The following is a 12,628-nucleotide window of genomic DNA, read 5'->3' as shown; positions in this document are numbered from 1 at the left end:
GAAGGGACTTCTAGGCCAGAGATTGGCAAACTGTTTTTCTAAAAGCTATGTAGTAAATATTTTAGGCTTTGCCGGCCACAGTCTCTGTTGCAGCTGCTCAACTTTGCCTTTGCAGCACAAAAGCAGCCATAGACCATGGTAAATGAATGAGCATGGCCGTGTGTCGATAAAACTTTATTTACAAAAACCAGTGTTGGGCCGGGTGCATGCTGATCCCTGCTCTTAGCAAAGGGAACAGATGAGCAAGAGCCCAGAGTTGCTGAGTGGCCTGGTGAGTTCCGAGCGTTGGAGAATTAGGAGTAGTGGCACATCAACTGGGTCAGGCAGGGCCTCCATCATCGGCAGAGGATGTTGTCTGGGAGGTGAAGCGGGGAGGATGTGATCAGATTTCCATTTGAGGACTAGAACTGATTCTGGTACCTGGTGGGGGCTGGATTGCAAGGAGCCGAGACTCCGAGTTTGGAGGCAATTCCTGTCATCCTGGCGGGAGATGGTGCAACTTGAAGCAGGCAGTGGCGGGGATGGAGAGATTCCAGATCCATCAGTCTTGCAGGATTGGAGTGGGAGCCCCTCTCCCTCGGGGTGACCCAAAGCGGGTCCCTGGCCCCACACCCCAGGACCTCCACCTCTCCATGTGTATTAACTTGAGGGAGGTGCTGTGCTCACAGCCCCACCAGGGAGGGGCATGTGATGCACCTTGAGTGCTGACCCCCGGCACCCTTCTCTTTCAGACATGAACGAGTGTAACAGCAGCCCCTGCAGCCAGGAGTGCGCCAACGTCTACGGCTCCTACCAGTGCTACTGCCGCCGGGGCTACCAGCTCAGCGATGTGGACGGGGTCACCTGCGAGGGTGAGGGTACCCCGCTCAGTTGATTGGCTGGAGCAGCCTGTGCCCACCTTCCACTTAACGCCCTTTCCTGCTGGCGGGTGGTTTGTTTTTCCCTCTAACTGAGATTTATTTGGATACATTTTACCCGTTGTTGAGAGTGAGGTCTCGAAAGGAGCAAACCTGGATTTTTCTGTAATAAACACCCCGCAGTGGTGATCGCCATGTGTGCTGACACCTCAAGCAGGGCTGGGTGGTAGCGTGTGGCCCAGGGATGAGGAGGAGGCTCAGAGGCCACCCACATCCCTGACTCGCAGCTCTGCCTCTGGCCTTTTGAAAGCCCCTTACCGGGCACGAGCCATCCTCCTCTGTGACGTGGTCCAGACTCACCAGGTTGTCAGAGGATCAGACTGGATGTCTACTCAGAAGGGCTTCATCCAGCGCCTGGCGCATGTAGGTGCTTATTGGGCAACTGTTACTAAGATTATTGCTATTTCCATGGGAGGTGTGTTTTTTATTAACACATTTATGATAATTGGCATTAGGTTTGCTTGCGGCCTTTAGGGCACCTGTACTCTCTGTCATTCTGAAGCCCGTCACCTTTCGCCCCTGCTCAGCTCCCCATTCTGCCTCCTTCGCCCCCCCCCCCACATGTACACACACCATGAACTTGCTGTGTGACCCTAGGCCAGGCCCTTCCCCTCTCTGGGCCTCAGTTTCCCCTTCTGACATGACGGTCTCAGAGGCTGCCCCAGCCCAGCAATTTGAGGCCTCCTGTGTCTGGCTTGCCCTGTGCAGCTGCCCTCCCAGGCCCCAGCCGGCCCACTGGGGGGATGTAGCTGGGCGAGGGTCCACACGGGCCGCTGAGGGTGGGCTTTGCCGTCGCAGACATTGACGAGTGTGCCCTGCCCACCGGGGGCCACATCTGCTCCTACCGCTGCATCAACTTCCCTGGAAGCTTCCAGTGCAGCTGCCCTTCCTCCGGGTACAGGCTGGCCCCCAACGGCCGGAACTGCCAAGGTGAGTGCATTGGGACCCCCGGGACGGCTCAGGCAGTGCTTGGGGCTCTGCAGTGTTGGGGGCTGGACTGGGCAGCCCCCAGCGGAGGGGATTTGCTTCCCCAATCCAGGGGCCACACCACAGATGGGGTGCATTTGGGAAGTGGATGGGGAGCCTCTGCATCCCAGGTGTGTCCTGGGGCCCACATGCACCCTAGTCTCCCACACCGGCACGCCTGTCCTCTGGGGGTTCTGAGCCCTCCTGCCTTCCTTGGCAGTCCCGAGGCAACTGGAACAGAGCTGACAGTCTTTAGGAAGATGCCCACCAGGGAGGAAATGGGAAGTCAGTGCCCGAAAGGCCCCGCTTGCTATTGCTGGCCCCTACAGCATAGTGCTGTTTGTTCAGTCTTTCATTCAGTCATTCGACAAACCCTTGCTGCAGGCCAGGCCTTGCCAGACATTAAGGACAAAACAGTGGGCGGATGGTGGAGCCTTCTGTCCCAAGGTGCTGGTCATTGCCCAGGCAAGGGGGTGGGCATGGTCTGGGTGTGTGACAACCCTGAGGTCTCTGTACTTGTGGATACTATGGCTGTGGGGGTCCCGCTGGGGCCGGGGGTCTGCTCCAGCATGGGCTACATGAGAGGGCCTTGCTGTACTCAGCTCTCATTTCTAAGAACACCCTAGAGGTCATCATGTGTCCTGGAACTGTCCATTTGGTAACTGAGTGGATATTTGTGAATGAATGATCCTGGGATGGAATGCTGCCTCACCTCTGGGAGCAGCCCCAGAGTCTGAATCACAGAGGCTGGCTCTGTCCAGCCCCTTCCTCATGAGCCCCACGCGGGGCTGGCGACCCTAATGGGCTCCAGAGACCCCGAGTCCCGCAGATGCCGTGTCTGGTCATGAAGGCAGCCACTCTGATCAGAGGCGGGCGGGAGCTGCGGCATTTCTGGGGAGGGACCTACTCGGCTCGTCGGGAGCTCGGAATGGAAGTCACTTTGTGTTTGCGTTTCTGACGGAGAAGGTGACTTTCCTGCTCCTGGCCAGGCTCCCTCACCGCAGCCTGGCGTCCTGCCAGACACAGCGCAAACACCTTCCTGAGCCTCGGCCCTTGGGATGGGGGCATGCTGTTTTTGCCGCCGACAGTCAGACATTTGGCACCTCTTAACAGATGCCTCCCAACTTGGTGATGTCCCCTGGGCCTCACCATTCAGCTGCTCCTGAGAGCTGTGGGAAAGGGGATGGCTCCCATGTCCAAGGTGCCCCAGGCCTAGTTCTGATCCAGCCCAGACAACGTCGGACACTGGGCCCCATGTAGAATCCTTTTAGGCCTCGGTTTCCTCATCTGTGATATGGGGCTGGTACCTGGGGTGGTACGAGTCACATGCAAGGTAAGGTGATGAGCCTTGGGAACCACAGAGAGAGCCACAGAGAGGTGCTGGCTGGTTAGGGCTCAGACCCTGGCACCAGCCTGCCTGGGTTCAAGGCTCAACTCCGACACTTATGAAATGTGTGACCTCAGGCGAGTCACTTAACCTTTGTGAGCTCCTCCCTAAAATGAGCATAATAACAGTACTTGACTCACTGAATTGTCAGGAGAATTAAGAGAATTCCTGCAAGGCACTTCCAGGGCCTTCCTATAGTGTTTGCTGTTATCATGGTGACACTCACTCCAGGGATTGTGACTAATAAGTAAAATTCTATAAATATGAATATCCTGTAAATAAAAGAGCTGGCACAGAGCACTGCTCCAGAAAGCAGCCAGGGGATGGCAAGGATGGCTTGATCCCCCGACTCTGGTTGGTGGGAGGCCTGGGCACCCTTGACTGGGTGGGGATGGCTCAGGTGGCCTCAGCCTTCACTGTGCTGCCTTGGGGTCTCTCGCAGACATCGATGAGTGTGTGACCGGCATCCACAACTGCTCCGTCAATGAGACCTGCTTCAACATCCAGGGCGGCTTCCGCTGCCTGGCCTTTGAGTGCCCCGAGAACTACCGCCGCTCCGCAGACACGTAAGTCCCTCGGGCCCTGAGATTGTCTGTCTGTGTCCGCCTTCCTGGGGGCCTACCTCCCAGCCCTTGTGGGTGGTTAATGAGCTGTGCCCTCCCACAGGGGTCTCGGGAAGCTTGGGGATCTCTGGTTCTCAGGCCCCTAAACACCAGCAAGGGAGGTCACAGAAAGCCAAGATAGTGACTTCAAATGAGCCGAAGGTTGGTGGGCCTGCCTCAGGTGAGCCTGTGCGTGGAGCCAGGCAGGAACCCCAGCCCTCTCCTTTCTCAATGTGAAACCTTGGGAAGGGACAGCTCTCTGGGCCTCAGTTTCCTCATCTGTGAGACGCAGATGTCAGAAGGTGCTCTGACTCAGATGAAGGTAGTGATGGCTCCAGGTGGGCCGACCTGACTTCTTGGGCCATCGTTATTAGGTGACCTAAGAGCTCCATTCTGTTCAGCCCGATGACTGTGTGGGAACAGCATGGAAGGTTCTGTGTTGTAAAGTTGAGACTGTGTGTCCATGTGTCATTGTGAGCTCACTCACTCCTAGGCCACCAGGATGTCACCTGGGGTGTCCGGGAGCCCCCTTTCTCAGGAAGTAGTGAGGACCCTCTGGCCTTACGACACTCCACTCCCGCCCTAATTTTGTTCGGAGAGTCTCATTTAGTGCCACTGTCAGTTGTTTCGGGAAAAGCTCCATGGTGGCAGCCAATCTCAGGAGCATGGACACGTGACCCTCCCTCCAGCCCCTGGAAATGCTCAAAGCCAGCACATGGCCAGGCTGCCTGGGTGACCCAGCCTTTTGACCTGCTCCCCACACTGGAGGGTCAGCGCCTTCTTGGATGGCGCACCAGGCCCCAGCGTCCACTTACTCAGCCTGAGGGCCCTGGCTGGCGGTTCTGGCCCGGCCTCCAGCTTGCCAAATGCTGGAACAGGAGACACTCTGACGGCCCCAGTCTCCGGCAGCCCTTTGTGTTCTTTCCAGCATTGGGTGCTCCTCCACCAGCCTCGCGGCCTGCTCTGTTGCCCCCACATGTGTTTTTGTCTGCCTGGAAACCCAGTACCTCGCTTCCTTCCTGTGCCCAGTTAGGGAAAAGCCACTCGAGAGCTGGGTTTGCGAGCATGCAGCGTTCCAGACCTGTGGGTTACGCAGCAGCCTGCGTGCAATCATGGGGCTCGTCTGGGCCTTTCAGAAAGTTCTGTGTCCTCAATCTGAGGCTGTGCTGCCATTTGTCTTTGTAAGTTCCCCCACTCCCAGGCCTTTGTCCACATCTGGGTTTGAGAATTCTGGAAGATGGGCTGTTGTTTTCCATCGGCCTCTAACTCACACACAGCACCGAAAGCAAAAGGGGAGGAGGCTGCCCTGTGCGGGGTCTTCCTACCTCCTAAGCCCCAGGGTGGGCAGGCTGATGCTGTGCACTGAGGTTGTGACTGAAATTGGCAGACCCAGCTCCTCCCGCTCGTGTTGGTGCATGCTGTGGATGCCTTTGCCAACCCTCAGTGCTGGAGAAGGTCATTTACTTGTTTGGGGCATGTTCACTGTGGGCCTACTGTGTGCAGGCACCTGGGCAGACATCGGGTCTACAAAGGCCCCTATTCCCTGCCCACTAGGAATACATGTAAAAACCAGCAGTGGCCAGTCAGTGCGTGGGTGCTGAGACCAAGGAGGGCCCCCACTGGCTGGGGCAGGGGTGGTGTCAAGCAGGTACCTGGAATGAGTGATGCTTGAATGAAGCGGGATGGAGGAGCTGAGTTGGGCAGAGAAGGAGGGAGGCGGGGGTGGGATTGGGGAAGAGGCATGGCATGCATTCAGCAGGGAAATGCATTCTGGAATGCATTTACAGGGGTCCCCAGAAATGAAGTGGGGTGTTCAGCAAGGAAGTGCATTCCGCTCACTGAGGGGTTGATGCTTCAGGGCCAGGTCTGTCCCCATCCCATGGAGGCATCAGCCTGTCCCCGGGGCTGATAAAGGGGGGGCTCCGTCATTCTCTGTAAGTAGGAGCAGAAGGTGGTCCCTCACCCGCAGTAAAGGCAATGGGGATGGGGGTAATGAGGCTGAGCACCCGTCCAGTGAAGAGAGCCACCAGGTTAACACACGTTCCTGCTCGCCAGCCCCCCAGTGGCCTGAATGGAGGCTGGGAGGGGTGTGGGCCCCGTGCTGAGGGTCCTGAGCTGAGGAGGGTCAGGCTGAGCCCCTGTGACTGTTCTCGCCTTGTTCGGATGCATTCTGGAAAAATCCTGGCTTTGGAGTTAGGCTTGCTTGGGTTTGCCTCCCAGCTCGGTCCCCTCCAGGTCCCTTAACCTTGACCTTGACTATGACCAGGTCTTGTGAGCTTCTTAGAACCTCCATATTCTCAGCTGTAAAGGGGGTGGTGATATCGCCCGCCTGGGTTCTTACAGGGAGACCTGCGACTCAGGCAGAGCCCCCTCTCACAGCTCACTCTGGGTTCAGCTCTGATGGGGTGTGGCTGGGCACCCCGAGGAATATTTACTGCCGGTACTTATGGCTCTCCTGTTCCTCAGTGCCATGGCCTCGGGCCAGCTTCTTGGCCACCAGGGGCCCTTTCTGCATCTGTAACACAGCACTGAGAACACCTGCTTGGCAAGCCCTTGGGGATTAGTGAGGATTAGTGGTAATAGCCCGGGCACCCAGCCGAGTGCAGCATCAGTGCTCAGGACAGAGTGGAGGTGAGGGGGAGAGTTAGCATCCCGCTTCTCTTCCTCACGATGCAGCGACTCAGAATGCAGACATGCCTGCCAGTGACCTTGCAGCTCTTACTCTGCTGCTTGCCGACTGTGTGACTGTGTGCCGGCTGTGTGGCTGTGTCCCGGCTGTGTGCCTGCTGTGTGACTTTGTGCCGACTGTGTGACTCTGTGCTGACTGTGACGCTGTGTGCCGGCTGTGTGACTATATGACTGTGTGCTGACTGTGTGACTGTGTTCTGACTGTGTGGCTGTATGCCAGCTGTGTGACTGTGTTCTGACTGTGTGGCTGTATGCCGGCTGTGTGACTATATGACTGTGTGCTGACTGTGTGACTGTGTGCTGACTGTGTGGCTGTATGCTGACTGTGTGCTGACTGTGTGACTGTGTGCTGACTGTGTGACTGTGTGCTGACTGTGTGGCTGTATGCCAGCTGTGTGGCTGTATGCCTACTGTGTGACTATATGACTGTGTGCTGACTGTGTGACTGTGTTCTGACTGTGTGACTGTATGCTGACTGTGTGACTATATGACTGTGTGCTGACTCTATGACTGTGGGCTGACTGTGTGACTGTGTGCCAACTGTGTGACTATATGACTGTGTGCTGACTGTGTGACTGTGTTCTGACTGTGTGGCTGTATGCCGACTGTGTGACTATATGACTGTGTGCTGACTGTGTGACTGTGTGCTGACTGTGTGGCTGTATGCCGACTGTGTGACTATATGACTGTGTGCTGACTGTGTGACTGTGTGCTGACTGTGTGGCTGTATGCCGACTGTGTGACTATATGACTGTGTGCTGACTGTGTGACTGTGTGCTGACTGTGTGGCTGTATGCCAGCTGTGTGACTGTGTGCCAACTGTGTGACTATATGACAGTGTGCTGACTGTGTGACTGTGTTCTGACTGTGTGGCTGTATGCCTACTGTGTGACTATATGACTGTGTGCTGACTGTGTGACTGTGTGCTGACTGTGTGGCTGTATGCCGACTGTGTGACTATATGACTGTGTGCTGACTGTGTGGCTGGCTGAGTCAAACGTTGCTCAGCCCTCAGATGGAGAAGATGGGACACTGGCTCCCGAAGGGCTGTGTGCTCATGGGGCCATCCCTGTTGTACCCCGGAATCTGTCTGGTTACAGTTTTCTCCTTTGTTGAGCCCTGTTGAGGGATCATGGACCAGCCGGGAGCCCAGCGTCCTACGTAGGAAGTGCAGGTGAGGCCTGGAATCCAGATTGAGGGGCCACAGTGGGTCTTATCCTGGTTGCCCCACCTCAGTCAGGGGAGTTACTCTGGGACCACAGGAGCACCAGTAGCTTAGTGTGAACCTGGTGACAAGTCATGTACCCAACCCAGACAGGATGCTGCCAGGGCTCCCAGTAAGGAAAGGCCAGCCTTCTCTCAGCTGCTAACTTCTCAGCCTGGGATTTTCTATTTGAAACCCTCTTTTCTCCTCCTCAAAAATCCTCTTGAAGAATTTATTATCTAACCTTCAGAAAGCAACTTTTAAAACCTAAAAGAGCTGTATTAGAAAGGATCCAGTGGCCAGCACTTCTGTGGTGAACGTTCAACCAGAGCGGCCCATTCAGAGAGCCCTGGCCTGCAAGATTTATGAGTCTCTCTCTCTCTGTCTCTGGGCCTCAGCCTTCTCTCTTTCTCTACACAATCTCCTTCTGGGCAGCAACACCGCTGGCCAAGGGGCAATAACTGGAGCATGACCCAACAGGCTGGGCCGCAAACCACAGAGCTGGGCCTCGCAGACTGACCAAGCTGTTAAGATTCTGACCACAAGATTCCCTCCTACCCGCAGGAGGAATGTTCAAAGTGTCCCGGAGCCTGAGATGGGACTGCAAACATCCTCTTTATCCCTTGGCGGGGCCGACCCTGAGACTCGTGGTCTTGAAAGCCAGAGCGAGGCTGGGCGGCCTTGGTTGGCACAGTTCTTGGTCCCAGGGTATAATGCCAGTGGACAGAGTGGGTGGAGCGGGGCCCTGGCCGGTTCCTGAGGCATGTCTCCGGAATGAGAAAAGCGTGAAAGTCAGGGAAATGCCAGTAGGGACGGCTGCAAGCATCAGACAGCCTGGGGTAGCAGAACGGCCATGCCTCCCAGGAGAAGGGACCGGGCCGTAAGGGCCTTTTTTCTCTGGTGCGAGGTGGCTTTCAATGATTGCATTCTTACGGAACTTGGGGTGTGTTGATCAAATTTGTTGAACTGAGAAAGTGGGGCACATTGTTCTCTCATGCACAGTGAGATGGAGAGCAAGGTGTGTGGTCCCAGAGGCCTGGCCCTCCTCTGCTCTGTGGGAGATTCAGTGACGACAGCCCCTCCTCAATCTGGACATACCTGCCAGCAAGGACTTTTGTGCCATTCCCAGTCTGACAGGCGGTCTGTCGGCTGCAGTAGTTATGATTTCTGGGATCTTTCAATAAGTTTGGGATAGAGAGGATAGGATAATTGAAGTTGGAACTGACTGGGAAAATCAGGGCCATATTTTTTTGTGCACATTTACTAAGCAAATGGTAGGTGTTGAGTCCGTGCTGGGTACTGGAGATAAAACCAAAGAGCCACAGGCCCACCGTTGGGGAGCGAGTGGTCTAGAAGGGGCCAGGCCCAGAAACGCCTCGTGTGGGGAAGGGTTTGGGGTGTTCCGGTTAATGACCCTTTGGGGTCAGGGTTATGGAGACCGCCGAGGAGGAATGAACGTCCGGCTGTCTGGTGTGTGATGGCGCGGGAGCTGTACGAGAACATCACACACACCTCGCCTGCCCTGCCTGCCGCATGTGCTGGGTTAACGCTTCCATCTGGCAAATCGAAACCCTGTCCTCGGACAGGCTGCAGGCCACAGGGGAGAAGTGGAAAGCTGCTCACATGAAGGAGACTCTAGCGCCACCTGCTGGCCGGAACCGCCAGACCCTTCCTGAAGCCGCTGGGATGCACGGGTGTGTGTGTGTGTGTCTGTGTAACGGCTTTGAAGTAAGGCAGGCCGACTTTGCCTCTGCCACTTACTGCAGACTGTGGAGTCGTGGATAGGTTACCTGTCCTTACTGAGCTTCAGTCTTCCCATGAGTAGAATACGGAGGATGATGTGGAACAGTGAGCTAGTGGAAGGAGAAACCCTGACGTCCCCAGCATGAGGCCAAGCACTGTCCGTCAGTGTCTCCCAAATCACCCGGAGCACTCCCTTTTGGCCTATGCCTGGGTGTCTCTGGGGGTGGGCTGCCCCTCAGCAGCACCCATTCCCACTTTCTTTCCTGCCTCTCCCCTCTGCCCCCGGGCCCCGTCTCATGCAGGACTCGCCCCGTCAGTGTGGCTGATGCTCACATACCTTTAGTACCATGAAGGTCATTCCAAGGACGGTCCTTTCTAAGAACTTGGAATGGAAAATGCCTAAGTAAATGAAAGGATTCCTATCAGTCCTGATAAAGAGCCTGGAAATAGAATGGAGAAAGAGACCACTCACAATGAATGCCAAGTGTAAAATATGTCCGAGTAACCAAACACTAGGCGTAGAAACTTAAAAAGTTGAAAGGGAGACACGATGGAAGACCAGGGCAGTGGATGCTCCTGATTGGAGAACCCAAACACAGTCAAGATGGCGGAACTTCCTGGGACATGCTCTGCCAAGTCCTATGGGGCTCTGCACTTTGGCTCTGCTTCCTAAGGCAGTTGTCTTCAGAGTGTGGTGGGCCTGGAGTTCAGGAGGCAGAAGATACTCCCTGTCCCCATCATCTCACAGGAAGTTAGGGCTCATCCTCATCCTGTCACAGGAAGTTAGGGCCCATCCTCATCCTCTCACAGGAAGTTAGAGGCTATCACCATTCTGTCACAGGAAGTTAGGGCCCATCCTCATCCTGTCACAGGAAGTTAGGGCCCATCCTCATCCTGTCACAGGAAGTTAGCTCCTATCCTCATCCTCTCACAGGAAGTTAGAGGCTATCCTCATCCTCTCACAGGAAGTTAGAGGCTATCCTCATCCTGTCACAGGAAGTTAGCTCCTATCCTCATCCTCTCACAGGAAGTTAGAGGCTATCCTCATCCTCTCACAGGAAGTTAGAGGCTATCCTCATCCTGTCACAGGAAGTTAGGGCCCATCCTCATCCTCTCACAGGAAGTTAGGGCCCATCCTCATCCTCTCACAGGAAGTTAGAGGCTATCCTCATCCTGTCACAGGAAGTTAGGGCCCATCCTCATCCTCTCACAGGAAGTTAGGGCCCATCCTCATCCTCTCACAGGAAGTTAGGGCCCATCCTCATCCTCTCACAGGAAGTTAGAGGCTATCACCATTCTGTCACAGGAAGTTAGGGCCCATCCTCATCCTGTCACAGGAAGTTAGCTCCTATCCTCATCCTCTCACAGGAAGTTAGAGGCTATCACCATTCTGTCACAGGAAGTTAGGGCCCATCCTCATCCTGTCACAGGAAGTTAGCTCCTATCCTCATCCTCTCACAGGAAGTTAGAGGCTATCACCATTCTGTCACAGGAAGTTAGGGCCCATCCTCATCCTGTCACAGGAAGTTAGAACCTGTGACAGGAAGTTGGACCCTATTTCCATCATAGGAAGTTCGAACCTGTCTCCATCTCCATTCCAAGGCCTGGCTGGCCCTGGGGACACACACAGGGAACTAGGCCTGGAGCACAAGGCTTAGTGAGGGGGAACGGGGAACAGACCTCACTGCTTGAGCACAAATCTGGCTTCCTCACTCACTCTGTGGCCTTGGGAAGGCCACTGACTCTTTCAGCCTCAGTTTCCTCGTCTGAAACATGGCGCTCTACCCACCCTCGCCGTGCGGTTGTAGTGACACACTAGAGAAAGCATGATGATGTTGGCCGAGCACTCAGCAACTGGCAGCAGCTGTGATTGCTAGTGGTGGAGATGATCACTTCAGGGGTCGTCTTCGAGACCCACTCAAGAGCCCTGGGTAGCCCTGACCCCTGTCTGGGCGAGGGGCCAGGAGCCTGGACGACACTCAGAGGGCCGGGTGTGCCTGGGGAGTGCAGCCCAGGGTGGGGCTCTGCCAGTGAGAAGGGGACACACCTCACTCCAGGCACAACCCTTGACCCCAGCCATCCAGCGCCCCCTGAGGGTGTTGGAAGAGGCTAGTGCCTGAGTCAGCGGCCCGGAGGTCCACGGCACCTCCCACAGGTGAGTGAGGGGTGCTCTTCCCGTTGGCTGAACTGGCCAGAGGGGCGGCGGGAGGCCCCGCACAGCGAGCCCCCGCTTCCCCTCGCTCTGTTGTTTCTCTGCTTGCTGAATTGGCCCTAACCCTCTTCTTGTCTCTCTGTCCACTTTTCTTGCAGCCGCTGTGAGCGCTTGCCTTGCCATGAGAATCAGGAGTGCCCCAAGCTGCCTCTGAGAATAACCTACTACCACCTCTCTTTCCCCACCAACATCCACGTGCCCGCGGTGGTTTTCCGCATGGGCCCCTCCAGTGCCGTCCCCGGGGACAGCATGCAGCTGGCCATCACCAGTGGCAATGAGGAGGGCTTTTTCACCACCCAGAAGGTGAGCCACCACAGTGGAGTGGTGGCCCTCACCAAACCCGTCCCCGAGCCCAGGGACTTGCTCCTGACCGTCAAGATGGACCTCTATCGCCATGGCACCGTCAGCTCCTTTGTGGCCAAGCTTTTCATCTTTGTGTCCGCAGAGCTCTGAGCTTGGGCCGTGGGGGCTCCTCTTGTTGCTTTCCTAACCCTCCCCTCGGGATGCTAATAAAGTTTCAGCAGGCGATCCCACACCGCATGCATCGCGTGCCTTCGTCTTATTTGGCCCCTGGTTGGGAGTCTCTGAGCTGCTGACCGCCCCGGGATGAGCTGAGCACTGCCACTGCCCGGCGCGCCCAGGGGCTGACCGAGGGGTGTTTTCCGCAAGGGGGTACGCGCCCGGGAGTCCTTCTTGGTGGAAGTCGCTGTCCGTACGGCCAGGGAACCCAGGCCGGGGCGGGGAGGGGAGCAAGGCGTGGGTGCATCTTTTCAGATGAATTCTCTCTTCTCCACGGTGTGTTGAGCCCGAGGGACAAGGTGACGATTGAGAAGGCCCTCAGCGATGACCGAGCTCCAGCCCTCTCCTTTTCCTAATGTGGAAACTGAGGCCCAGAGAAGGGCAGGGGCT

The 12,628-nt window shown here is 56.2% G+C and overlaps 1 protein-coding gene across 4 annotated transcripts in view; it reads left to right on the top strand.

The window, feature by feature from the left end:
* Window positions 1–12,628, top strand: part of FBLN1 (fibulin 1) — an 84,897-nt gene that overhangs the window by 41,571 nt on the left and 30,698 nt on the right. For 2 of the 4 annotated variants that reach the window (XM_070506723.1, XM_070506724.1), the window contains exons 12-15: window positions 732–851; window positions 1,716–1,847; window positions 3,713–3,836; window positions 11,818–12,272. In XM_070506723.1, the coding sequence (XP_070362824.1) occupies window positions 732–851; window positions 1,716–1,847; window positions 3,713–3,836; window positions 11,818–12,172 (731 nt within the window). In that variant the 3' untranslated portion in view covers window positions 12,173–12,272. Of the gene's footprint in view, window positions 1–731; window positions 852–1,715; window positions 1,848–3,712; window positions 3,837–11,817; window positions 12,273–12,628 lie in introns of those variants that run through there. The other 2 variants (XM_070506722.1, XM_014864450.3) reach the window with 1 other exon arrangement.

The sequence above is a fragment of the Equus asinus genome, chromosome 4, assembly GCF_041296235.1.
Source record: "Equus asinus isolate D_3611 breed Donkey chromosome 4, EquAss-T2T_v2, whole genome shotgun sequence".
In the NCBI taxonomy this organism is placed as follows: Eukaryota; Metazoa; Chordata; class Mammalia; order Perissodactyla; family Equidae; genus Equus; species Equus asinus.
Note: the sequence above shows the minus strand (reverse complement) of the source record. Positions and strands in the feature narration are given on the sequence as shown.